The 25,412-nt window shown below is 37.7% G+C and overlaps 1 protein-coding gene across 4 annotated transcripts in view; it reads left to right on the plus strand.

The window, feature by feature from the left end:
• RALGPS2 (Ral GEF with PH domain and SH3 binding motif 2) overlaps positions 1-22,546 on the plus strand; it is a 170,326-nt gene extending 147,780 nt beyond the window's left edge. For all 4 annotated transcript variants that reach the window (XM_043568127.1, XM_043568129.1, XM_043568128.1 and 1 more), the window contains 4 exons: positions 563-655; positions 7,856-7,961; positions 10,134-10,225; positions 16,836-22,546. In XM_043568127.1, coding sequence (XP_043424062.1) covers positions 563-655; positions 7,856-7,961; positions 10,134-10,225; positions 16,836-16,865 — 321 coding nt within the window. In that variant the 3' untranslated portion in view covers positions 16,866-22,546. The remainder of the gene's footprint in view (positions 1-562; positions 656-7,855; positions 7,962-10,133; positions 10,226-16,835) is intronic.
• Positions 22,547-25,412: the final 2,866 nt, after the last annotated feature.

The raw sequence follows: 25,412 nt of genomic DNA on the forward strand, positions 1-25,412 counted from the left end.
AGATGGTTAGATTTAAATAGGGCTAGGGCTATATCGGGACAGAGGGATGGTGAGATGCCAGTGTTTGGAAGGGAACGGATATAGTGCTGGACCGTGTGGTCCTGGCTAAATATGGAGAGGGGGAAAGGAGGATACGGTATGGGGAGGCAGTAGCAAGGCTAGATAATGAGCCTGGGTGGCTCAGTTATAAGCATCCGACTTCGGCTCAGGTCATGATCTGACGGTTCGTGAGTTCAGGCCCTCATCAGGCTCACTGCTGTCAGGCTGTCAGCCTGGAGCCCGCTTCGGATCTCTGTTCCTCTCTGCCCTTCCCCACTTGCCACTTGCATTCTCTCTCTCTCTCTCTCTCTGTCTCTCTCAATAAGTAAATAAATAAGAAAGTAGCAGTAGAGTGTGTTCAGTGAAAGTGACGGGAATGTTGGAGATAACGATTTCAGAAGTGATTCGACTCTAAGATTAGGCTAAGGTGGCTGGAGTGCAGTGGAGCTCTTGGTCATCAGCACTAAGAAAGTGAAGAAACTGAGATACTGGTGGTAGTATATTCATGTGTTTGTCTTTCCAGGTAGCATCATGGACAAAGTATTGGGCAGCTTTGTGTGGGACACAGCTTTTTTACTATGCTGCCAAATCTCTAAAAGCTACAGAAAGAAAACATGTAAGTATTCCTCCTCTAAACTGTTAGCAGAGTTGTGCCTCCTCCCCATGGTTGTAAAGAAAGTAGTCCTAATGGAATGCGGCAAGTTGGTTTTTTTCCACATTCTAATCCAGAAGTTCTTCCGTCTGTTTCTTGTGTGAGTGGTGTGGTAGAATGATTTTACTTAGGGATACCATTCCAAAGAAAGTCTTGGAATAACTTCCATATTTAGAAGTTTCTTTTTTTGAATGCAATTTTTCCATTGAAAGATCAAAAGTGCACATTACCAATATCTATCTTGGAATCAAAACCTTCCCACGCCTGGGTTTCTTGTTCAGAAAATAGTTGACGGTTATTGCTTTGGAGTCTCAGTTCATAACATGTAAAATGTGAAAAATTGAGACCATCATCTAATGTTCTTTCCACCTCGATTTCTAATGGAGTGGTTTTTCCCAACAGTAAAGAGGAACAATGGTTACTATGCTCACTGAAGTCCACTTTCTTGTGCTGCATGTTACTTAGAAGCCTCTCAGTGCTCTTTTCTCAAAATGTAAAGTCGTGCTGTAAATCTTTTCTGCATGCTGTTTTGTTTTTATATGCTAGTGATACAGTCTTTGTAAGGAAGAAATTTTCCATGTTGCATTAATAAAATCCCCTTGAGAAGAATTTTATTTCTAAGTCATGTATTTTGTGGGAAAATTAAGTGGTTTACCATACTGAGGAAAGGTAAGCTACTAAAAAAAAAAAAAAAATCAAGTCCTTTTACTACATATAAATTACCCAATGACATTGCATAATTCAGAGAAGCTCTTCTTTATTCTTACGGTTTCAGTTTTTTGCAATTAAACCAGAGGTGTAGAAGAGTATGTTTTTCGGTGTAAATGAATGTTGTAAGTGCATCATCACCTTCTTTCCTGTCAGCCAGACCTACACCTGTCAGTGTCCTGCATTTGGTGTTAATCAGTGCCCTGCTCTGCCTTCGGGTTTAAGGATGTATGTTTCCTTAAACAGTACATTGCTTCATTTTTTAACTATGCCTGAATGAAATCATGAATTCTGAAGTTCTGGCTTTTTTGCCCACTATTATCTTACAGTTATTTACATATAGTCCTCACATTGAAGTAAAGGACTATTTTTTGTATTTCTGGTCAAAGTGACTAATGCTCATTCACCCACCAGAGTTACACAGACACGTTCCACCAGAACATTTTGCAGAGTAATTGCTTCTAATTAATACCGCTGTCCTCAAAGGGAGGAAACAAGGTTGCTGTAGCTAAATGAAGTCCTTTATCTTCAGATATAGTTAACTCTTCACATAGCCACTGTGAGATGCTTGCCTCAGTTTCACTTAGTTGATGATTATAAAGTAGCTGTTCAAAATTAAATGGGTTTTTTTTTCTCTAACTTTAACTAGAAAGAAGCCTAATAAAATTAGCATAGTGGCCTGTAAGGAAATCAAATTGAGTGCCTAGGAAAAGGACTATATTCCTAATCTCTTGATTAAAGCTATTAAGATTAAAAAAGGAATTATAAGAACAACATAGAAGATATAGAGACAGGGTAATGTTTATTTTAGAGTATCAATTTTAGAAGAGATGCGGCACAGGACTAAAAGCAATGAAGGAAAAACTTTGCAAAATCATTTTCAAACAAAATTAAAATATGAATTGGAAGAAAATATTGGCTATATGTAAGCAATAGATAAAGGATTAAAATCTGTTCTATAAGCACAGCACCACCTATGTAGTGTTCTTGCCAAAAATGTAACCTGAATCTAATCATGAAGAAACAATCAAATCCAGATTGTGAGACATTTTACAAGACAACTGGCTTGGTAGTTGGAGAATTTGGTAGATGGAGGGGGGCGGGGGGACAAGAGGACTGTTACAGGTTAAAAGAGACTGAAGAGTCTGAGAGATAAATGCAGTTGTGTATTTTTGTTGGATCCTGGAAGTGATTTTTTTTTTTTTTGAACTACAAAGATCTTAATTGGGACAATTGAAGAAATTTAAATACGAACTTTAAAAATGACGTGTCTGTTAAATTTCTTAGATACTTACGTTGTGGTTATATGGAAATACATTCGTAGAGTATACATGCTGAAATATTTAGGACTCGATATTAATGATGTCTGTAGGTCAAAGAGATCAAGCAGATGCACAAAATGTAGATATGTGGGTAACCACTGACATTCTTTCAACTTCTCTGTAGTTTCAGCCTTTCAAAATTAAAAGCTAGAGGGGAAAAAAATCACTAATGAAAATAACGCCTGTTCATATGTCTATAAATGCTGAAGGAAGAAATCTGGAAGCCTACAAACCTATATTTTATTACTCTCTATACATCTTTTTTCCTATGAGGAACAGTATAAGCTTGGCAGGGTAGAATAACTGGGGAGAGAGAAGAGGACTCATATGTCTATATTTTTGGATGTTTTAAAATAGCATTCACTGTAAAAATATTTTAATGGAAGTTTATTCATTGTAAGAAAATGTTTTTGCAGGTATGTGTGAACCTATCTCTGTATGGTGCAGAAAGAATAAATATTGTTCAATTAGTTCATTTTTAAAAACCAAGACTGCACCTGAAAAGAATCTGTAACAAAACTTAAGACCTTCTACAACTTAGAATAAAACAGGAGGAAAGAAAAAGGGAAAGAAGAGATAAATAGAAGATGAAATATAAGTGGCTAATAAACATGAAAGGATGATAGACCTCATTAGCTATCAAAAATGTAGATTAAAAAGATGCCCTTTTTTACTTTTAGATGGATAATACAGCATTGGGCATGGTGTAGGGAAACACAGACTGTTATTTGCAGAAATTTAAATTGGTATTGTTTTTGTGGTGGGCAGTCCTAGTCAATATTTAACTTAATGATAACCAGCGATTCCTTATCTGATAATCTGGCCTGTGGAAATCCTTGAACAAGTGCACAAAGATACCTGTAGAAGCATATTCCTGTAGTGTTTATAATAGCAGAAATCTATAAACACTCAAAATACTTATCAATAAGGAATTACTGACAAGTGAAAACCACAAGTCAGAGTATACATATGCCCCTGTTTATACAGATGACCTTTGAACAGCTAGGTTAGGAGCACCTACCCTGGCTCCCTCCCACTCCCGTGCAGTTGAAAATCCAGCTCCCCAAAAACTTACCTACCAGTAGCCTACTGTTGATCAAAAGCTTTACCAATAACATGAAGAGTTTATTGACATATTTTGTATATTGTATGTGTTATATGATGTTTTCTTACAATAAAGGAGGCTGGGGGGAAATGTTAATAAAATCATAAGAAAAAAATACACTTACTGTATTGATCCAAGAACTGCATGTAAGTGGACCTGTGTGGTTCAAACCCGTGTTGCTCAAGGGTCAAGAGTCAACTGTATATGAAAACCAACAGTATCAAAAAAGTCTTTGGTGGGGCACCCGGGTGGCTCAGTCGGTTAATCATCTGACTTCAGCTTGGGTTGTGATCTTAACGTTGGTGAGTTCGAGTGCCACGTTGGGCTCTGTGCTGACAGCTCAGAGCCTGGAACCTGCTTCGGATTCTAGGTCACCCTCTCTCTTTGCTCCTCCCACACTTACTTTCTCTCTCTCTCTCTCTCTCTCTCTCTCTCTCTCTCTCTCTCTCTCGGTCTCTGTCTCTTTCTCAAAAATAAATAAACATTAAAAAAATAATTTAAAAAAAGGTCTTTGGTGTAAATGCATAGACAAGGGTCCAGAGGGCTCCACCCTGAACGGTGATGAATTTTGGGGAGTGGGATGAGATTCAGCTGGTGGTCAAGGGGCACTTTTACTCCCTATGCTTTGGCCCTCTATACAAAGAGACTTACATTGCTTGAGTTACTTTTTTTTTTTTTTTTTTAAGGTTAGGAAAAGAACATTGGAAAATCATGCTGTTTGCTTTGACATAAATTATAAGCTGTCAAATCAGCAGTTCTGGAGTATTGCCCATTTCATTTTTGATAGTATTAAAACTTTGTAATTAGCTTTCATTTTTGTAGCGCCCATGTCGTTACAAGTAATGTGCTGTGTTCATACTTTTTCCCATTACTTTAAAACTGTGAAACATGTGAAAGGTGTGTGGTGTACATGTACACTTTAAGGAGTAATAAAATGAATGCCTTTATAACTCTCCACCCAGCATAAGAAACAGTCTTAGTGAAACCATCTACATCTTCCCAGAGAGCATCTTCTTCCTTCTGTCCAGCCTGTCACTGTCCTGAATTTACATTCATTACTGCTTTTTTTTTTTTTACTTTACAGATTTCCTTAACACATTTTTTTTTAACTGTACCTGAATAGATTCACATACGTAGTCTGAAGCACTACCTTTTTTGTTTAATACTATATTGTTGAGATTCATCACTGTTGATGCATATAACTGTCACTTTTTTCTTTCCACAATTGAATAGTCTTCCATTTTATGAATCTTACATAATGTATTCATCATTCTACTGTAGATAGATATTTGGATAGTTGCCAGTTTTTTGCCGTATCTAGCAGTGCCACTGTGAATATTTTTGTGTGTATGTTCTCTAGGAATGCAGATGTTCAACTTTACAAGAAAATGCCAAATAGATTTACACACTCACCAGTAGCACAGTGAGGTTGAGGCTCCTCATTGTTAACACAATACTTGTCGGGCTTTTAAATTTTGGCTAATCTAGTAAATATGAAATGGCACATCGTGATTTTAATTTATATACCCCTGATTGCTTAATGAGTTTGAAATTGTTTTCATGTTTATTGGTCATTCATGTGTCTTGTGCAGAATATCTGGGTAAATATTTTGCCTATTGGGTGATAGATTTTCTAATGAATTGGTGAAAGTTCTTTATATATTCTAGACACTTATCGATTAGTAGTTATGTGTTGCAAGTATCTTCTTCCAGTTTCTAATTTGACTTGTTTTTTCAAACTTTCTTTGGGATGTCTTTTACTGAAGAGTTCTTAATTTTAAAGTAATAAAATTTATCTTTCCCTTTATGGTTAGTACTTTCTGAGTCATGTTTTCAAAATTCTTCTCTAACCTGAGATCATTAAGATATTCTGTATTTTCTACTAATGGATTTAGTTTTGCATTGTGCTTTAAAATCATTGATCTACCTGGAATCAGAGACATGTGTGTGTGTGTAGGTGTGTGTACACATGAGGGAGGGAGAGGGGGGAGAGAGAGGTGTGATAAGAAATAAGCATTCATCTTCATGTTTTTTCTGCATGGATAACCAATTTTCCTGGCATTTTTTATTGAACGATTCATTCTTCACCAGTCTGCAGAGCCCACTCTTGTCATATGAGTTTGCATCTCTGTGCCCATCTCTATGCTCTCTTCAACTTCCATTGCCCTGTCCATCCCTGTCGCGGTAGCCCATGGTCTCAAATACTGTAGCTTTATGAGTCTCGATGTTTATCAGGGCAGGTCCTACCTAATTGTTCTCAGGAGTATATTGGCTATTTCTGCTGCTTTGCCCTTGCATATAAATTTTAGAATCAGCTTATCAAGTTCCATGTAAAACCCTATTTAAATTTTTTTTAAATGTTCTTTATTTTTGAGAGAGCGAGAGACACAGAGTGTGAGCGGGGGAAGGGCAGAGAGAGAGGGAGACGACACAGAATCTGAAGCAGGCTCCAGGCTCCCCAGCTGACAGCACAGAGCCCGACACGGGGCTCAAACCCAGGAACCGTGAGATCATGACCTGAGCCGAAGTCGATGCTTAGCCAGCGGAGCCACCCAGGCACCCCAAACCCTATTGAAATTTTTATTGAAATGACACTGAATCTATAGATCAATTTAGGGAGAATCAAATAGGGAGATCTATACAAATCACACCTTTTTCTTCATCTCATGGTATTTCTTCATTGATTTATGGCTTCTTGAATACCTTTGAACTGTTACACTTTCCCGTATGCCTTGTTACATGTATTGCTCTCTTATAAATGACTATTATATTTCTAGTGTATAGAATTACATTTGACTTTCATACTGATCTTTTCCAAGCATCCTTGCTAATCAAACTTATTAATTTGGTAGGTTTGAGTGGATTTTCTGTGTCAATATTATCATCTGTGAGTAATGGCAGTTTTATTTCTTCCTTACTTTTACACCTTTTATTTCCTTTTTGTTGTCATATTAAGCTAAGTCTTCAAATTCTGTGTTGAGTGGATGTAGCAATGGTGGGCATCCTTGTCTTGATACAGATTTTGAAATGTTTTTAGAATTTTACCCTTGAGTGTGTGTATTACAGGGTTTTGATTTGGGAGGTTTTTTTTTCTTTCCTGCTTTGTTTTGGTTTGGGTTTTATGTAGGTTTTGTTTGTTTGCTTGGTGGATACTCTTCATTGAATTAGAAACTTCTCTTCCATTCCTAGTCTATCACAGACTTGCGTTATATTTTACCAGATGGTTTTATTTTGCATCAGACTGAGTTGAGTGTATTTTTTCTTTTTAATCTGTTAATATGGTGATTTGCTTTAATAATTTTTCTATAAATTAAAAAAAAGATTTTAATTAAAAAATACTTAATATTTTTTCATTTATGTTTATGAATGAGATTAACCTAATTTTCTGTTCTTTATAACAGCCCTTTTTTCATTACATTTATTTCATGTTATGTATAACTTTAAAAACAAGAATATAAAAGTAACAAACATGCCAAGAATACCTTTTTTTTGAGAAATACAAGTAAGAATATACTATTAAGAATTGTCTGATAGCATTGCTGACTTAGTAAATCATCAGGTTTAAGATAACAACCCGTATTACATTGTACACGTTAAACTTCCACAGTGTTGTATGTTAATTACATCCCAGTAAAGCTGAGTGAGAAAAGATGACACCTTGATTAAAATGCAGGTATGTTTCCTATAAGCAAGGAGTGAGGGGCAACATAGTAAGGAACAGAAAAAAACAACATAGATGAATTTACCAAACCCAGCAAAAGATCATGCTTTTAGGTAATTGAGACTCAGACAGTTACACTTTGATAAAGAGTTGAAGCTATGAAGGATCTGGAAAGTAGGAGACTACCTAAAGAGGGCATACTTAAATGGAGTTTAGTTGTAAGTAAAAGGCTGTGAGCAGACTTGACCAACATGGAGTCACAAATCTCACCTCTCAGTGGGAGAAACTGAAAATATGCTCACTCTTAAGGTTTGTTTAGGATGAGCCATAAATTTTGTGTTTCCATTAATTATCTTTTTATCTCTCAGTTCAAATCAACATCGAATAAGAACGTATCCGTGGTAGGATGGATGGTGATGATGGCTGATGACCCAGAACACCCAGATCTCTTCTTGCTGACTGACTCTGAGAAAGGTGAATCATTAGAATAACTAGGGTTTAAGGTACTGCGTGTACATAACTTTCAGCTGGCCAGAACCTAGTTTAAGTGGAATACTTGACCAGGAACATGTTTGTATAGTTTTATGTCTTGGAAATATTTCTGTCATATAATGTGTAGTAATGATGCCAATATTTTTAGATATCAGTATCTATTATAAGCATATTTTCTTTGCTACATGGTCATAAACTTGAAATTAAAAGCCCAAGTAATCCCTAGAGAGCTAAGAACCAGGGAGGGAGGGAGGGAAGGAGGGAGTTGGAGAATCTATAGGCCATGATTTGCCATATGTGCAGCACCCCTTCATTTGTACCCTGAAATTATTATTCTTAATTTCTAAATGTGACAGAGGTTGTCCTCTAAATGATTTTTATTCCATTATTTTTAATTAAATTAATTGGTTGACTCCTATCACTTTCAAAATATGATTTATAATACTTTGCTTGCAATGTAGAGAGAGGCTTAAAAATGAAATGATTGGCTGTTGACTATAGGAGTTTTTCAAGTGGATCTGAGAAGTTAGACAGTGGGCCAATTAGAATCCGATCCTACCTCCTGACCCTGTGTGCATCTCTAAGTGGAGACCACAGGCAGCCATCAGAACAGATCTTTACATGATTGCTGCTCTTCCTTCCTAACAACTGCCAGCTCTTGATGAGCACCTCAAAGGAAGCTAGGCAGGAAATTCTTTCATATCTGCCCAGAATCTTCCACTGCAGCAACTCACCACTGAAATTATACTTCTTGACTGTACAGTTATATTTTGATGTCTGTTTATTCAGAATGTATTTTACATCAACAGATACTCTGCTTTTAGGATTTTATAGTATTTTAAGTGAAAACTGAAGCAAATATGTTAGATACAGAAAAAAATCATAGTAGCAAAATGTCGCATTTGAGATTCAATAGATTGATTTATAGAGTTAAGGACTCTCTACTCAGTATTCTAAATTCAAAGTCCCTGCCCTACTCCCCAAATCCCAAAGACATTATTCATAAAATTACATTTTAAGATCATTTTCATTGGGTTTACTTAACAAATTCTTTTATTTTCTTTCAGTTCCCTTAGTGTAGCTTGATAGAACTATTTCCAAGTTGCCAAGGTTTTTGTGACATCTGAACTAATGGCCTTCTGTTAGGGAGGAGAAAGTAGGTAAACGGCAGCTGTGACCAGCTTAACTGTAGATGTGCCTTCTATTCAGGTTGATCTAACGTCTGCATCTAAATTCAGCAAGTAAAACAGTATTATTGAACATTAAACATTTGGTGAAGAAAAACTGTTGCTTCTGAAAGTGAAAAAGTCCTTTGAGTGTTCAAGTCTCAAAGGAAAGCTCTATCATGGCTAAATAAAGGTCAGGCTCTTGGACCATCGAATGCAATTATAAAGGAAAGAATAGAATTCAGTACGAATTGGGAAATAAAAAGAACTTAGGTCCATGAAAACAGAGAATAAAGCTCAACTTAGGGCAGGCTTCATTCAGTACATGAATCCTTTCTTTTTTCAGTTTATTACCTTAATATATACGATTATATAAGATAAATTTATTATGTGTCAGTCTTGAATTAGCATAAGTTCTAAATACACACAAAATGGATGAATTTCTAATTTTCTAAAAGAGGAAAACATGGTTTTTCAGATTTTCCCAGCAAGCCCTCAGTAGACCTGGCAATCTGTAATAATTTTGGCAACTGTAACCGAAAACTAAGAGCATAGTTGATATTGATGTTAGGTAATTAATCCCTAATTACAGTAGATACTTGGTGTTTAGGTGTCAAACATGTTAAAGTATTTTGCCTGTAAAAACTTACTATTAACATATTCTTCACTCTCCGCCACACACACACAAATCTAGAGGAGCCAAACAATTATTTAGGTACACTTTAAAGAGCATTTAAGGAGACAAAAGTACTTCTCTGCCGATTCATAAACAGCAAAATGGTGGCTTTTGGAATTAACGATAGCATGTGAATGTAGCACTGAGAACTCTTCTTTTTATTTATATCAGAAGATCAGGTGTTCGAGGCACAGAATTCTGAAACTGAGAATTCTAGTCATGTTTTAGTTTGCTCTCTGGTATCTGCCCGAATTATTATATGTCAGAGTCCTTAAAATTTTGTTATTTTCCCCTTGTTTTTGGTAATTTTAGGAAATTCATACAAGTTTCAAGCTGGCAACAGAATGAACGCGATGCTGTGGTTTAAGCACTTGAGTGCAGCCTGCCAGAGCAACAGACAGCAGGTGAGCCGCTCGCCTCCATCCTCATGGTGGGCCCGAACATGGGCCTGTGTTTAACCAGTTCCAAAGGGAAGTAAGGAGACCAGTTTTAAGAATGAAGAGGGAAAACAGTATTGTTTTTATTCTTTTTCTTGTTGTCAGTGGTCAGCAAGATATGAAGTCCACGTTTTAGTGAGGAGATAGTCAATAAAAAGTGAACAAAGAGGGGTGCCTGGGTGGCTCAGTTACGCGTCCGACTCTTGATTTCGCCTCGGGCAGGATCTCCCAATTCGTGAGATCAAACCGAGGTTGCGCTCTGTGCTGACAATGCAGAACCTGCTTGGGATTTTCTCTCTTCTCTCTTTCTGCCCTTCTCTCTCTTCTCTCTCTACTCTCTCTCAAAATAAATAAAATTTTTTAAATGTACCAAAAAATGAACAAATAAAATTTGAACTGCTGAAAACTGTATATAGAACTATACAAACTATATAAAAAATAGTTATGTGATATGGAGAGATGAGAGTAGACACCACTTTATTTTTTTTATTAACTCCTAAAATTATTCATTTGATTTTTTTTTTCCTTTAAATCCAAGTTAGTTAACATATAGTGTAATAATGACTTCAGGAATAGAATTTAGTGATTCATCACTTACATATAACACCCAGTGCTCATCCCAACAAGTACCCTCCTTAATACCCATCACCCATGTAGCCCATCCCCCACCCAACACCCTGCCAGCAAACCCCCTTTGTTCTCTGTATTTCAGTGTTTCTTATGGTTTGTCTCCCTCACTGTTTTTGTCTTATTTTTGCTTCCCTTCCCCTATATTCACCTGTTTTGTTACTTAAATTCCACATATGAGTGAGATATGGTATCTGTCTTTCTCTAATTTCACTTAGCATAATACACTCTAGTTCCATCCACATAGTTGCAGATGGCAAGATTTCATTCTTACTGATCGCCGAGTAATATTCCATTATACACACACACACACACACACACACACACACACACACATCACATCTTCTTTATCCATTCATCAGTCAGTGGGCATTAGGCTCTTTCCATACTTTGGCTATTGTCAGTAGTGCTGCTATAAACATCGGGGTGCATGTGTCCCTTTGAATCAGCACTCCTGTATTCTTTGGATCAATACCTAGTAGTGCAATTTCTGGGTCGTAGAGTAGTTCTATTTTTAATCTTTTAAGGAACCTCCACACTGTTTTCCAGAGTGACTGCAACAGTTTGCCTTCCCTCCAGCACAAAAGGGTTACTCTTTTTCCACATCTTCACTAACACCCGTTGTTGCCTGAGTTATTAATTTTATTTTTTTAATTTTTTTTTAAATGTTTGTTTATTTTTGAGAAAGAGAGGAAAATACAGCGTGAGCAGGGAAGGAGCAGAGAGCAAGGGAGACGCAGAATCCTAAGCAGGCTCCAGGCTCTGAGCTGTCAGCAGAGTCCAACACGGGACTCCAAACCACGAACCACAAGAGCATGACCTAAGCTGAAGTTGGAAGCTTAACCAACTGAGCCATCCAAGCCCCCACTGAGTTGTTAATTTAATTTTATTTATTTTTAAAAATTATTTTTAATGTCTATTTATTTTTGAGAGAAAGCCAGACAGACTGTGAGCAGGGGAGGGTCAGAGAGGAAGGGAGACACAGAATCTGAAGCAGGCTCCAGGCTCTGAGCTGTCAGCACAGAGCCCAACATGGGGCTTAAACTTACAAACCAGGAGATCGCAACCTGAGCTGCAGTCGGATGCCAAACAAACTGAGCCACCCAAGTGCCCCCTGAGTTGTTAATTTTAGCCATCTGACAGGTGTGAGGTGGTATCTCACTGTGGTTTTGATTTTATTTCCCTGATGATGAGTGATGTTAAGCATCTTTTCATGTGTCTGTCTCGGTGACCATCTGGATGTCTTCTTTGGAGAAGTGTCTATTCATGTCTTTTGCCCGTTTCTTCACTGGATTATTTGGTTTTGGGGTGTTGAGTTTGATAAGTTCTTTATAGATTTTGGATACAAACCCTTTATCTGATGTGTCATTTGCAGATATCTTCTCATTCTGTCTGTTGCCTCTTAGTTTTGTTAGTTGTTTCCTTTGCTGTGCAGAGACTTTTTATCTTGATGAGGTCCCAATAGTTCATTTTTGCTTTTGTTTCCCTTGCCTCTGGAGACATGTCAAGTTAAGAAGCTGCTGCAGCCGAGGTCAAAGAGGTTGTTGCCTGTTTTCTCTTCTAGGATTTTGATGGCTTCCTGTCTTGCGTTTAGGTCTTTCATCCATTTTGAGTTTATTTTTGTGTATGGTGTAAGAAAGTGGTCCAGGTTCATTCTTGTGTATGTTGCTGTCGGTTTTCCCAATACCGTTTGCTGAAGAGACTGTTTTTTCCTCTGGATATTCTTTCCTGCTTTGTCAAAGATTAGTTGACCATATGTTTGTGGGTCCATTTGTGAGTTCTCTATTCTGTTCCATTAATCTGTGTGTCTGTTTTTGTGTCAATACCATACTGTCTTGATGATTACAGTTTTGTAGTACAGCTTAAAGTCCAGGATTGTGATGCCTCCAGCTCTGGTTTTCTTTTTCAGGATTGCTTTGGCTATTCAGGGTCTTTTCTCTGGTTCCATACAAATTTTAGGATTGTTCTAGTTCTGTGAAGAATGCTGCTGTTATTTTGACAGGGATTGCATTGAATATGTGGATTGTTTTGTGTAGCGTTGACATTTTAACAATATTTGTTCTTCCAGTCTATAAGCACAGAATGTTTTTTCATTTTTTGTGTGTGTCTTCCTCAGTTTCTTTCATAAGCTTTCTATAGTTTTCAGTGTATAAATTTTTCACCTCTTTGGTAGATTTATTCCTAGGTATTTTATGCTTTTGGTACAGTTGTGAATGAGATTGATTCCTTGATTTCTCTTTCTGCAGCTTCATTGTTGTATAGAAATGCAACTGATTTCTGTACGTTGACTTTATATCCTGCAACTTTGCTGAATTCATATATCCGTTCTAGCAGTTTTTTGGTGGAGTCTTTTGGGTTTTCCACATACAGTATAACGTCATCTGCGAAGAGTGAAAGTTTGACGTCCTCCTTTCTGATTTGGATGCCTTTTATTTCTTTGTGCTGTCTGATTGCTGAGGCTAGGACTTACAACACTATGTTGAATAACAGTGGTGAGAGTGGACGTCTTTGTCGTGCTCCTGACCTTAGCGGGGAAAGCTCTCAGTTTTTCCCCATTGAGGATGATACTGGCTGTGGGTCTTTCGTATATGGCCTTTATGATCTTGAGGGTATGTTCTTTCTATCCCTACTTTCTTGAGAGTTTTTATCAAGAAAGGATGCCATATTTAGATACAACTTTAAATAAGAGTGAGGGGCACCTGGGTAGCTCAGTCGGCTCGGATCATGATCTCACAGTTCATGAGTTCCAGCCCCCCATCAGGCTCTGTGCTGATAGCTCAGAGCCTGGAGCCTACTTCAGATTCCGTGTCTCCCCGTCTCTCTGCCCCTCCCCAACTCATGCTCTTTCTTTCTCTCAAATATAAATAAACATTAAAAAAAAAATTTAAGGGGGGCCTGGGTGGCTCAGTCGGTTGAGCGTCCAACTTCGGCTCAGGTCAGGTCTCGTGGTTCACAAATTTGAGCCCCACATCGGGCTCTGTGCTGACAGTGAAGAGCCTGGATCCTGCTTCAGATTCTCTCTCTCTCTCTCTCTCTCTCTCTCTCTGCTCTTCCCTGGCTCGTGCTCTAACTCCCTCAAGAGTAAATAATAAGCATAAAAAAATTTTTTTTAATTTAATAAAGAAAGAATGAGCACAAAGATCTCCTGGAAGACATTGACATGAATAACAAGAAGGAGCAGCCATGTGAAGATTAATGGGAACAGAGGTTTGGTAGAGGGAACAGAAAGTTCAAAGTTCCTGAAACTGAAGTGAGCTTAAGATGTTCAAAATAGGCAAATGAAGCCATGTTGGTAGAATATAGTGAGAGGCAAAGGAATATAGCCCCAGAGAGGGTAAATTTAGATGGCACTTTAATAAAAATTACTCTGATTCCTCTTTATTCTATTGACTAGATGCAGGTTCCTATAGTTGTAGTGAACCCCCCCCCCAAAAAAAAACCCATCGGTTTGTTTTTATTTTACTGAAACAAAGATGGTCTAATTCAGAGGCTGTAGCTGCAAAGAAGAATGAAGCCACGGTGTTGTTTTCCCCAAACCCTGCTGCAGATCTAAAGTTGAACCATGAACTGTTAGAGCAGACATGAAATAAAGATAGCTGCAGTTATGGAAATATGTGTAGATTTTTTTATACACCGGTTTTTAGTTGAGTATATTTGAAGACCATTGACTTAAGGTACCAAAATTCAGAAGTGTTGTCTGTAGCTAATTTTGAATAATGTAATACACTATATAAGTTTATATCATTTATAAAAGTATTTTTCACCCTATGCTCTCAGGCCCTAAGTTATTACCCCTTTTTTGATAAAGGAAGAAACTAAGTCTCAGACATGCTAAGTGATCTACACAGGGTCAAACAAGTAAATACCTCTGTCCTTTAGATCCAGTCTTTCTAAATTTTGTTAGAATAGGCCTTGTTCTCTTAGTGTTTTCGTTTTAGGTATATATAGGAAAGACTAAGAGCAGTATTTGATATCATTTTTAGCACCCTCCATTAAGAAGGAAATGATCTAGAACAAAGATAACCTTCTTGCCTCTGTCAGGTTAGTGTCTGGGACAGAATAAAGGAAACAGACCTCCTTTTGCCTGGACTAAGGTTATGTGCAATGCAGCATAACTTACATTCTTTAAATGTGCTTAAGGTATTAAGTGTCATTTTTTTTAATCTCAGATTTCAAGAGTAATCTAGAAGGTGTATGCATACCTGGGGCGCCTGGGTGGCGCAGTCGGTTAAGCGTCCGACTTCAGCCAGGTCACGATCTCGCGGTCTGTGAGTTCGAGCCCCGCGTCAGGCTCTGGGCTGATGGCTCAGAGCCTGGAGCCTGTTTCCGATTCTGTGTCTCCCTCTCTCTGTGCCCCTCCCCCGTTCATGCTCTGTCCCTCTCTGTCCCAAAAGTAAATAAACGTTGGGAAAAAAAAAAAAAAAAGAAAGTGTATGCATACCAACATAAAGGTTCAATTTCTTTTACTATATTAGTAGACCTTCCAGCTGAAAAAGTCAACCAAATGTGTGTAAATGGGTTTTATTCATTTTTCTCTATACTTGGAAGAATTAGAGTAGCAGCAAATGTATAAATAGAAGCTGTGAAATTTGAAAATTTTTAATAGAAGACTCTGACTCAAATACAACACCTTAAATCACATTCAAGGAACTTAGGAGGAAATGAGCTTATGCTTTATTTAAATATGGGTTTTTTATCACCAGACCTGAGAATTTGTACTTTAAGCACTTTTGAGCATTTGTATTGTAATTTTTTTTTAAGTTTATTGATTTATTTTGAGATAGAGACAGCACAAGCCAGGGGAGGTTCAGAGAGAGAGAGAGAATTCCAAACAGGCTCTGTGCTGTCAGCACAAAGCTCAGTGCGGAGCTTGAACTCATGAACGTGAGATCATAACCTGAGTCAAAATCATGAGTCAGACGCTTAACCAACTGAGCCACCCAAGTGCCCCTGTATTGTATATGATTTATAATTCAATTGTAAATGTATTGTTAAGGAATTTTTTCATTCCAAAGATGACACATGTAGGAGACTCGCCCACCTTTTTTTTTTTTTTATGAGTATCCTAGGATTTTCAGGAAAAGATTGCTAAAGTGTGAGAGCTGTTAAGCTGTTTTAAAGGACAGAGAAAGGACCATTGAAATAGGGGTATCTCTCCCAGCACACTGATAAGAAAACTGATAGTAAAGGTTAAGAGTGTATTTTAACATGGTGAAAACCTCTTTCGTCCTTGATTAGAGGACTCATCAACTGATTTTTAAAAACAACATATATTCCTATTTCAAAGAGTTATTGTGGAATTTCTCCTCATTAAAATGTGGACTTCGTGGCTTGCTGTTGATTTCTGTAAGGAATGAAATTTGATTCCATCCACTCTATAGGCAGCAAACTATTACATAACCTGTTGATTTTTTTTTTCGGAGTCACAAAGTGTCAGATCAGAATTTATCTAATGATAAGTTTTATTCTTCCATATGTATTTTCATGATGACTTCACAAAGAAATTCTTTGTAACGTTCATTATAAAATGACCTGTGATTTTAAAATGTGAATGTAGAAACTCATGGTGATACACATAATGAGAAAATAGATGACAACAAGCACATTTGTGTGAGTCTCACCCTACTTGAGCCGAACTTCTTTTCTGATTCATTTTTTTCACTCAGCAAGCATCTGCTGAGCCCCTGTGTTAGACAAGAAAGACACCGTCTCCACCCTTTCTCCTGTTCCAATTTCAGTTTTTTGGAAAGAGAGTATTAACTCAGTGATTTTCTCAAAAATGTTCTAGCATATTTTATTCATTATTCATAAATGATTGCAGTACCTTCTGTCAAATTCCTTTTATAAAGAGATATTTGGGCTTACTTAAAATGACAAGAAAAGATAAGAAATAATACTTTGAAAAACAACTTTTAAATACTATCAGTTTTGTGATGCTTATATTTTTAAGGTTCCTACAAACTTGATGACTTTTGAGTAAAAGCCTAAGAAAGAAGCGAGGTGAACTATTGCCCCTAAGTAAAAGCAAGGAGCTGATGAAAGCGCCAGCTATAACCAGTTCTGTGCCAGGAGGAGCCCAGAGGCTCCGTCTCAGCCTTTGGAGTTCTGAACCAAAAAAGCACTAATTTCAGGGAATGAAGTGAGATATTCCCAGAGAACAAATTGGAGTTACACAACAAACTGCCATGGACCGCGCTTCTTTTCTCCGAACTGACCTGCAGAAACCACTGCCTTAAAAGAATGAAAGGGAAACCAACATGAAACACCAAATAGTGCGTGTGACTCTTCCGGCGGTGCTGTGCTTGGGATAGATCATAGCTGATTTGCATTTCTTTTAACTTTGTACTAATTTTGGAGGGGGGAATCGCCTTTTTTAGAAACACTTTAAAAAGGAAAAACATATTTCTTATGGGTCATGTGAGGGGCTGGTTTTGAACTGAGGTGTGAAGATACCCTGCCCAAGTAGGATGCTGCCAGCAGCCTACCTGAAAGGCTGCTTTGGCTTCCAGTAATCTGCAGCCTCACTGGCTTTCCCACAGCAAGAGTTTAGGAATTAGACGTGTTCACAATGTGAGTGGTTGGGGTGTGTTCGGGGTTGGGGGTGGGGTTTGCTTTGAAAGAGGGGAGTTTTTTTTAGACACTAAAGTTCTGAAATATAGTACTGTATGGGGAACCTCATTTCCTGCAGGAGGCATAAAGGCTGAGTGTTTCTGTTTCAGACGCTCTTTCAAGTGGGCTCCAGAAAACATGGTTGTTTTTAACTGGGTTTGAAGTTTAGCCTTTTATTTGAATTCATTGTTGGACCACAGATCTGCTTAGGAAAGAACCGTCATCCCAACCTAAACTTTTCTGAGATTTTACAGTAACTACATTTTTTTCAAGTTAATTGAATTAACCTTTCTGCCAGTCACTGGTGATTTTTGTTATCAAGGTGATATATTGATATTTCATCAGAATATTTTCTTTTACAGGGTGTAATGTATACAATGCCAGTTTTTTTTTATTAGTCATTTTCATTATTTTTGTTAAATAGGAGATTCAGGGTCACATTTGTTTATAAGAGCTTCCACATGTGTATGTGTGTATGTATTTTATTATAAGGCATACGAAATAATTTTAAAAGGGAAAAAGGGGAAAGATTGAGATTCTGGGAATCTTCAGTTTATCAAAACTTTCCTTCTCCCATAACTTTCCTTTATAAAAAACATTTTTCTGAAAACTTACTGTTGGTCCCTGCCATGAAACCATTATTTCATCAGTAGTTGACCAAGCTGTTTTGTGAGAGCTCTTCTACACAACAGTACATTTAATTTCCAGAATAAATGTTGAATTGCAGAAAGAAAAAAAAGGTCAAAGGTGAACTGCCTTAGAATTTTAACAAAAAAATGGTACTTGGACAATAGCTATGTGTTAGATGCTGTAAGCTCATGGGGCACTGTGTAACTTAGCAGTGGCCCAGAGTAAGAAATGCTTTTTGACTGAAAACTTCCAATAAACTTGTAATACTTTGGGCCTCACATAAAATTTCTTACATTTGCATTCTTAGAGAGTTTTATACTTTTTTTAATCATCAATATTTCACTCTTGAAACTTAAATATTGAATAGAAAATATTGCCCACAGAATAGTTAGCTAAAAATCTATCCAAAGGAAAGTAGAAGAGCTTTTGGGAAAGGATATGAACAGTTCAAATACTTTTCTCATATAGCACAGTTAGAAATACCATTATTTCTGGTTTTGTGGAAAGTGACAGAGGCTAGAGAGGGCAAAATGTTGCCTGTGGTAAATGATTTTTCAGTTAATGACCTCCCAGGCTGAACCCACGTCAGGTACATAGAAAGATACCACGTGCATAGCCAACAGTATTACTATATAGACCTTGCACATCTTTCTTTGGTTTTGCATTTTTAAAAAATTCCTTAATTTGTCTATTTCTCTTCGGAAATAAGTGTTTTTAACAGTGTATGTGCTTTTTAAAATACTGTGGATGAAAACCCTGTGGATTTTTTACTATTATGTTCTCATAAATAAGCTAAAGTAGATATGTTGTAGGTTAACCATATTTGTGGAGATTTGCGACTGAAGTCAGAGCCTGACATCACACAGTTTTGCCAAAGAGAGAGCTAAACTGGAAGACGTGTTTGATATTTTCAGCTCTAAACGTTAAGGGATGCTTGCACAGAGAAAGAGTAGGGTTCAAATGTGGTGAACAGTGCCCGTACAGGATTGTGGCCTCCGGCTGACCGAAACTCTTAACAGAACTGTGCAGTAGAAGTAGCCATTGCTCTTCTGTCTTCAAATTTGTCTATTCAAAAGATTATACGTTGCTTTTGAGGATTATTTTAGCATTTGAAGCAAATGGAAACCAGTGAAAGCAGGGAATTAAAATAGCATAGGTGAATTTTTGATCTGTAATTCACCAAATGATCTAACAATTGAAACAAAGAAAATAGGTCACCAAAATAGTATTAAATATTTAGGTAGTTTATTAGTAGAAAGATGAAATTTTTTCCTCTTATTAAGCCTACGCTTAATAAATTAGTAAACGAGTGATTCCAAAGCTTGAGATTTCTATCAATATTACACTCATTTTTTTTCTCCTAGCCGAGAACAACTCATTAGAAATTCCATTATAATTTAAATTTAACCTAGTTTACAATAAGCATAAATATTGGCATATTATACTGCCTGGTGTAGTAGTATATAATACTAGCCAAAATACAATTTGAGGCACATGTAATTTAACAGTTTATTTGAACACGGAAGCTTATTTTTCATACAGAAGTAACATCAGTTTTTAAAATACAACTATAAAAATACCTGCATAATAATGGCCTTCAGAGCACTAGCTTCAGTTTCATGCCCCCTCCGGGGTTTGGACTTTGCTGTTTTGTTTTCTTTTCTTTTCTTTTTTCCCCAGAGGTATTATTTTTACCGTGATCTTCAAACTATAAGAATTGAAAGAGAACTCAACAAACACACCTTCCTATAGCATTTTCCTCACTATGTAAATATTATTAATTTTATAAACATTACAAAAAGGGATCCCAACAATTTGAGTATTTTTTTTTTCTCCCTAGGTCTGTGCTTCAATGACAATCTTTTTTTTTTTTCTTCTGCATAAAAAATGCCATATGACTATTGCACTACCTTCTGTATGGACTGTTACGGTATTGGGTCCCCCGGTATGTCAAGAGTTAGGGTGTTTATAGCTACAGAGTTTTAATAAGTGGCTTTATTCCTCTTCTGGGTGACTTACAAAAGAGCCCAAGGAGCACTATTGTTGCAGAAGGAATGTTTACAGTCTCTAGTGTCTACACTGTGTATTAGTTGACACGGGGGCCCTCGAAGAACAGCCTAGCCTGTCTCTCTCATGGGGTTACTAGAATTTACCTGGCCAAATGACTTGAGCAGAAGTCTTTTTTTTTTTCTTAAGATTAAATCTGTAAACTATACACCTTTACTGCTGAAAACAAAACTATAAAGCGTCGTATTAATTGGAAATCAATAATAATAGTAGACTTAATCTATTAACTTCTTAAAAGAATGTATCCATTATTGATTTTCTTCTTGTTTTTTGAGGCACGTTCCTTTCCACCCAGTTTTTAAACCAACCCGTTACCTTCTGCAAATGCAGGGTACCAGTGTTGCTTAACAGAAGGTAATTTTTAATAAAAGAAATCTTCTGCTTCAAAGGATCTCTTTTTGAAAATGAAGATGAATTCAGCTGTGCCCCAGTGGAACTATAGTATTGCTGTCACATGGACAAACGATCCAAAGCAAGTGGTGAGGTTTACCTGACTTCTTCGGTGGTCTTTTAGGGTTTGTTTTTATTTTCTCTCTCTTCTTTTATACTGGTTTTTTCAGACATAGTAAATTTATGGTTTTACAGCCAGAGTGATACTCTGTTCTTTCTAAGCTTTGAGAAAAAACATTGTTACTTAATCGCATTGAGGATCATTGTTTTCCACGTGAAGTCAACCTTTTTTAAATGATTTAATAAGTACTTTTTGGTTTTGCTCCCCTAAAAATGGCTTGTGACTAAAGTGACCTCTTTTTTTTTTCCCCCCCCCGTTCCGAGGATTCTAATGAAAGATATGTGCATGCAAACTCTTTCAGGTTATTGAAAGCAATTTCATTATACCAGTATCTCAAGTGGTAGTGTGGGGAAAATTTGGTCAGTGCCTTAACAATTTGAGGACCAATTTTAGGGCATCGAATACGACGATAATCCTCTGCCCTGTTGCTTGTTGGATTTCAGGAGTGTGTGCTATCCTGTGTCCACCAGCTTACTCCTTCTCACAGCAGGTGCAAGACAGTCTGTACACAGGCCTCCAGGCAGTTGCTGCTGTCCTCCTTGGTCTTGATTCTTCTTTAGACGGGCTCCCTCCCTGCCCCTCTCCTGCCAGGGGAGATTAAAACGAAACCCGCCCAAATCAACCTTTAGATGCGCGCTTTTATGAACAGCTTTGAAGAGCATCCATCCGGCTGAGTTTGGTTTTATTTTGTGTTGTTGACGTTGTCGTTTTGAGCATAGATTTAATTCTAAAGACCTTTCAGAAAATCCCTAGAAGAATACATTATAGCCAGAAGGATTTGTTGAGAATCTTATTAAAGCTACTGAAATCTTGTAATGATAATCTCTTTGACAAAAAAGCGACATTTAGATTGGTTCATTCTTACATTTAAATAAGACTCAGAACAAACAGGCAGTCACTTAACCTACCAGTTCTTGTTTGCTTGAAAATACCATTGCAGGAAAGTGAAAATAACTCTAATGTCTAAATTAAAGGGAAGCTAAGAGACTAAACTAGCTTTCTCAGTCAAAACAAAACTTGGAAACGTTTTGCTTCTGAGACTCTTGCAAGATATGGAACGACTGTTGTTCAGCTGAGTCAAGATGCTATTTTCACATTTTTTAAGGGCTAGTATGTTTCAGAATACAGAAGTAGATATCGTCTTTAAAGAGTTAACTGATCCTTAAGGGTTATTAACAGGATTTAAATTTTGATTCTAGTCACCTGGCCTTGCAGAGTGGTGATGGGATGAAAGGAATGGAATGCATATAGTGGCTTTGGGATGAGACTTTTAATAGACCAGAGAGATTTTCATAAATATTATCTGTGTTTTAGATACTAACAAATATTAACTTTCCCCTAAAGATATCACCTATTAGAACTACTCACAAATAGAGTCCAGTAATCATCGACTTACCAGGTCTGACACAGTAGCTGCTTATAAATCACCAGACTCTCAAGAGTTTCTACATCTTGATTATTGACAAATTTATTGTTTTATAGCCCAGTCCAGTGTGTATGTGTGGGGAGGACCGGGGAACTCGTTCACAATGTCATCTAAAGGAGATAAACATCTGTGGGCATAAATATCCCAGTGATGATAATATACAGGAAAACACAAGCCATTTTTATTCTTCTTTATCCCAGTTAACCTGAGGTACTCCCGTGATGAGTTGTTGCACAACATAGTTGCACTATGACCTCCCTGAGTGATGTGCAGCTTGGTTCCTCTCTCATTTTTTGTTTCTGTTTAATATGCAGATGTGAGTGTGAGATCTTCAGTGTGTTTGCATAAGCTAACTTAAAATGAATTTAAGTACAGTTTTCTGAAATATTTCTATTGAAATAAATTACTTAAAAATATAGATTGTGTGGGGATAATTTGTTGCCATATTTATATTTTTATCATTAACTTTTTTTTTTATCTTCTTATTATTTATTTATTTTGAGAGAGGGAGAGTGCAAGCTGCGGAGGGGCAGAGAGAGGGAGAGAATCCTGAAGCAGGGCTCAATCCCACAGGCTGTGAGGTCACGATCTGAGCCGAAATCAAGAGTCAGACGCTTAACCAACTGAGCCACCCAGGCTCCTGGATCACTAACTTTTGAAATGCATTTCATCATTAAGTTTTAAATAAGTTCTCTAACTTGATATTTTTCTCTTTCTAAACCAATCGACAACGTTTTTGTTGGTACAGGAAGCTTCTGTCTGGGTACACTTCAGTTGCTCTTCTCTGTGCTGGAATGAGGGTGCGCTCTGGCAGGTTGACAGATGAGGTCTGGAGGAATAGAGGTCATGGATATAATATTTCCAACTTCATCTCCACGCTCCAAGTATATGATATGCTATGAACAGTCCCCAGAGAGGCCTTCTTTGCTAATACGTACTGTATTTCATAGATTCTAAGACATGACATTAAATCATAAGAAGTGCAGAAACAGCTGGGTTGAGTCTCCCATGAGTCATTGGCTGAGGTGTTGGTCATGCGTTATCTAAGAATTCCACGTGAGCTTGCCCCTAAGATCCGGGCTTCACCAGTGTTCTCACCTTGCTAATGGCCTTTGGAAATTTTCACTGTCCCTGCATTGGAATGAAAAGAGTGACAATTCTCTGATGGGGTCAACCTGTCTTTACTTCACACAGTGCCACCTTTGTCCTACACGAGTTTTCCATATGTGCACGCTCAGTTTCTGGCTTCCCTTTTCTGTTTCATTAGTGCTTGTCTGTGAGCCAGTACAAGCATACTTGTACTTCACAGGTACTGTATTTTGTACAAACTGCAGGTTTGTGGCAGCCCTCCTTCGCACAAGTCCGTCGGCGCCCTCTTTCCGACAGCACTTGCTCATTTTGTGTCTCTTGTCACATTTTGGTAATTCAGTATTTCAAATCCTGTCATTATTACCATGTTGGTTCTAGTGATATGTGATCAGTGATCTCTGATCTTGTTGTCATTGTTCGAAGGCACCACAAACAACACCCATATATAAGACCACAAACTTACTTCAGTAAACGTTGTGTGTATTCTGACTATTCCACCAGCTGGCCACTCCTCCGTCTCCCCCTCTCCTTGGGGGGAGAAATAAGCTTAGTGAAAAAATCAAGTTAGGCTAAAAGGTCTCTTGCACCAAACAGTTGGGCAAGTTGTGAATGCAAAAGGAAAGTTCTTGAAGGAAATTAAAAGTGCTACTTCGGTGAACACACAAATGATTCGAAAACAAAACAGCCTTATTGCTGGTATGGTCTGGACAGAAGTTCAAACAGCCAGAGCAAGGCCCTAGCTCTCTTCAATATCATGAAGACAGAGAGGTGAAGAAGCCGCAGAAGAAAGGTTGGAAGCTAGCGGAGCTGGTTCTTGCAGTTTAAGGAAAGAACATCTCCACACCATACAAGTGCAAGGTGAGGCAGGAAGTGACCCAGAAGATGTAGCTAAAATAAAAGGAAGGTAGTTACGTTAAACGATGGATTTTAAGTGCAGATGAAACAGCCTAATCCCGGAAGAGGATGTCATGTAGGGCTTCGATAGCTAGAGAAGTCAGTGCCTGGCTTCAGAGGAAGGCTGACTCCTACGTTTGGGGGCTAATGCAGCTGGTGACTTTAAATTGAAGCGCATGCTCTGTTACCATGCCAAAAATCCTAGAGCCCTTAAGAATTAGGTTAAATCTACTCTGCTTGGGCTCTGTAAATGGGAGAAAACCTGGATGACAGCACTTCTGTTCACAACATGGTTTCCTGAATATTTTAAGCCCACTGTTGAGACCTGATGCTCAGAAAAGAAAAAGATTTAATACATGCTGCTCACTGACGATGTTTCTGGTTATCCAAGAGCTCTGATGAAGAGGTACAATGAGATTAATGTCTCTTTTCTTTTTTTTTTTTTTTCCCATGTCTGTCTAGAGATACCTTTGTATCTCTGGCATTTATTTTTTTTTCTATTTTTACAAAAATATTTTTTTCATTTGTTAACATTTTTTCATTTACATCCAAGTTAGCACATAGTGCAATAATGATTTCAATATATGTGTGTATACACACATACATACACACACACCACATCTTCTTTATCCATTCACCCATTGGTGGACATTTGGGCTCTTTCCATTTTTGGCTATTGTTGATATCACTGCTATAAATGTTGGGGTGGATGTGCCCCTTCAAAACAGCACTCCTGGGGCGCCTGGGTGGCGCAGTCGGTTAAGCGTCCGACTTCAGCCAGGTCACGATCTCGTGGTCCGTGAGTTCGAGCCCCGCGTCGGGCTCTGGGCTGATGGCTCAGAGCCTGGAGCTTGTTTCCGATTCTGTGTCTCCCTCTCTCTCTGCCCCTCCCCCGTTCATGCTCTGTCTCTCTGTCCCAAAAATAAATAAATGTTGAAAAAAAATTAAAAAAAAAAAAAACAGCACTCCTATATCCCTTGGATAAATACCTAGTAGGGCAATTGCTGGGTCATAGGGTAGTTCTATTTTTAATTTTTTGAGGAACATCCATACTGTTTTCCAGAGTGCACCAATTTGCATTCCCAGATTAATGTTTTCATGCGTGCTAACACGATTCTACAGTCCATGGTATCATAGGAGTAATTTTGACTTTTAAGTCTTAATTTTTAAGAAATGTATTTCATAAGGGTATAGCAGTCACAGGTAATGATTCTTCAGATGGCTCTGGGCAAAGTAAATTGAAAACCTGGAAAGGATTCATTCTAGCTGCCATTAAGAATACTCATGATTCACGGCAAGAG

This window comes from Prionailurus bengalensis, chromosome E4 (genome assembly GCF_016509475.1).
Source record: "Prionailurus bengalensis isolate Pbe53 chromosome E4, Fcat_Pben_1.1_paternal_pri, whole genome shotgun sequence".
Classification (NCBI taxonomy): Eukaryota; Metazoa; Chordata; class Mammalia; order Carnivora; family Felidae; genus Prionailurus; species Prionailurus bengalensis.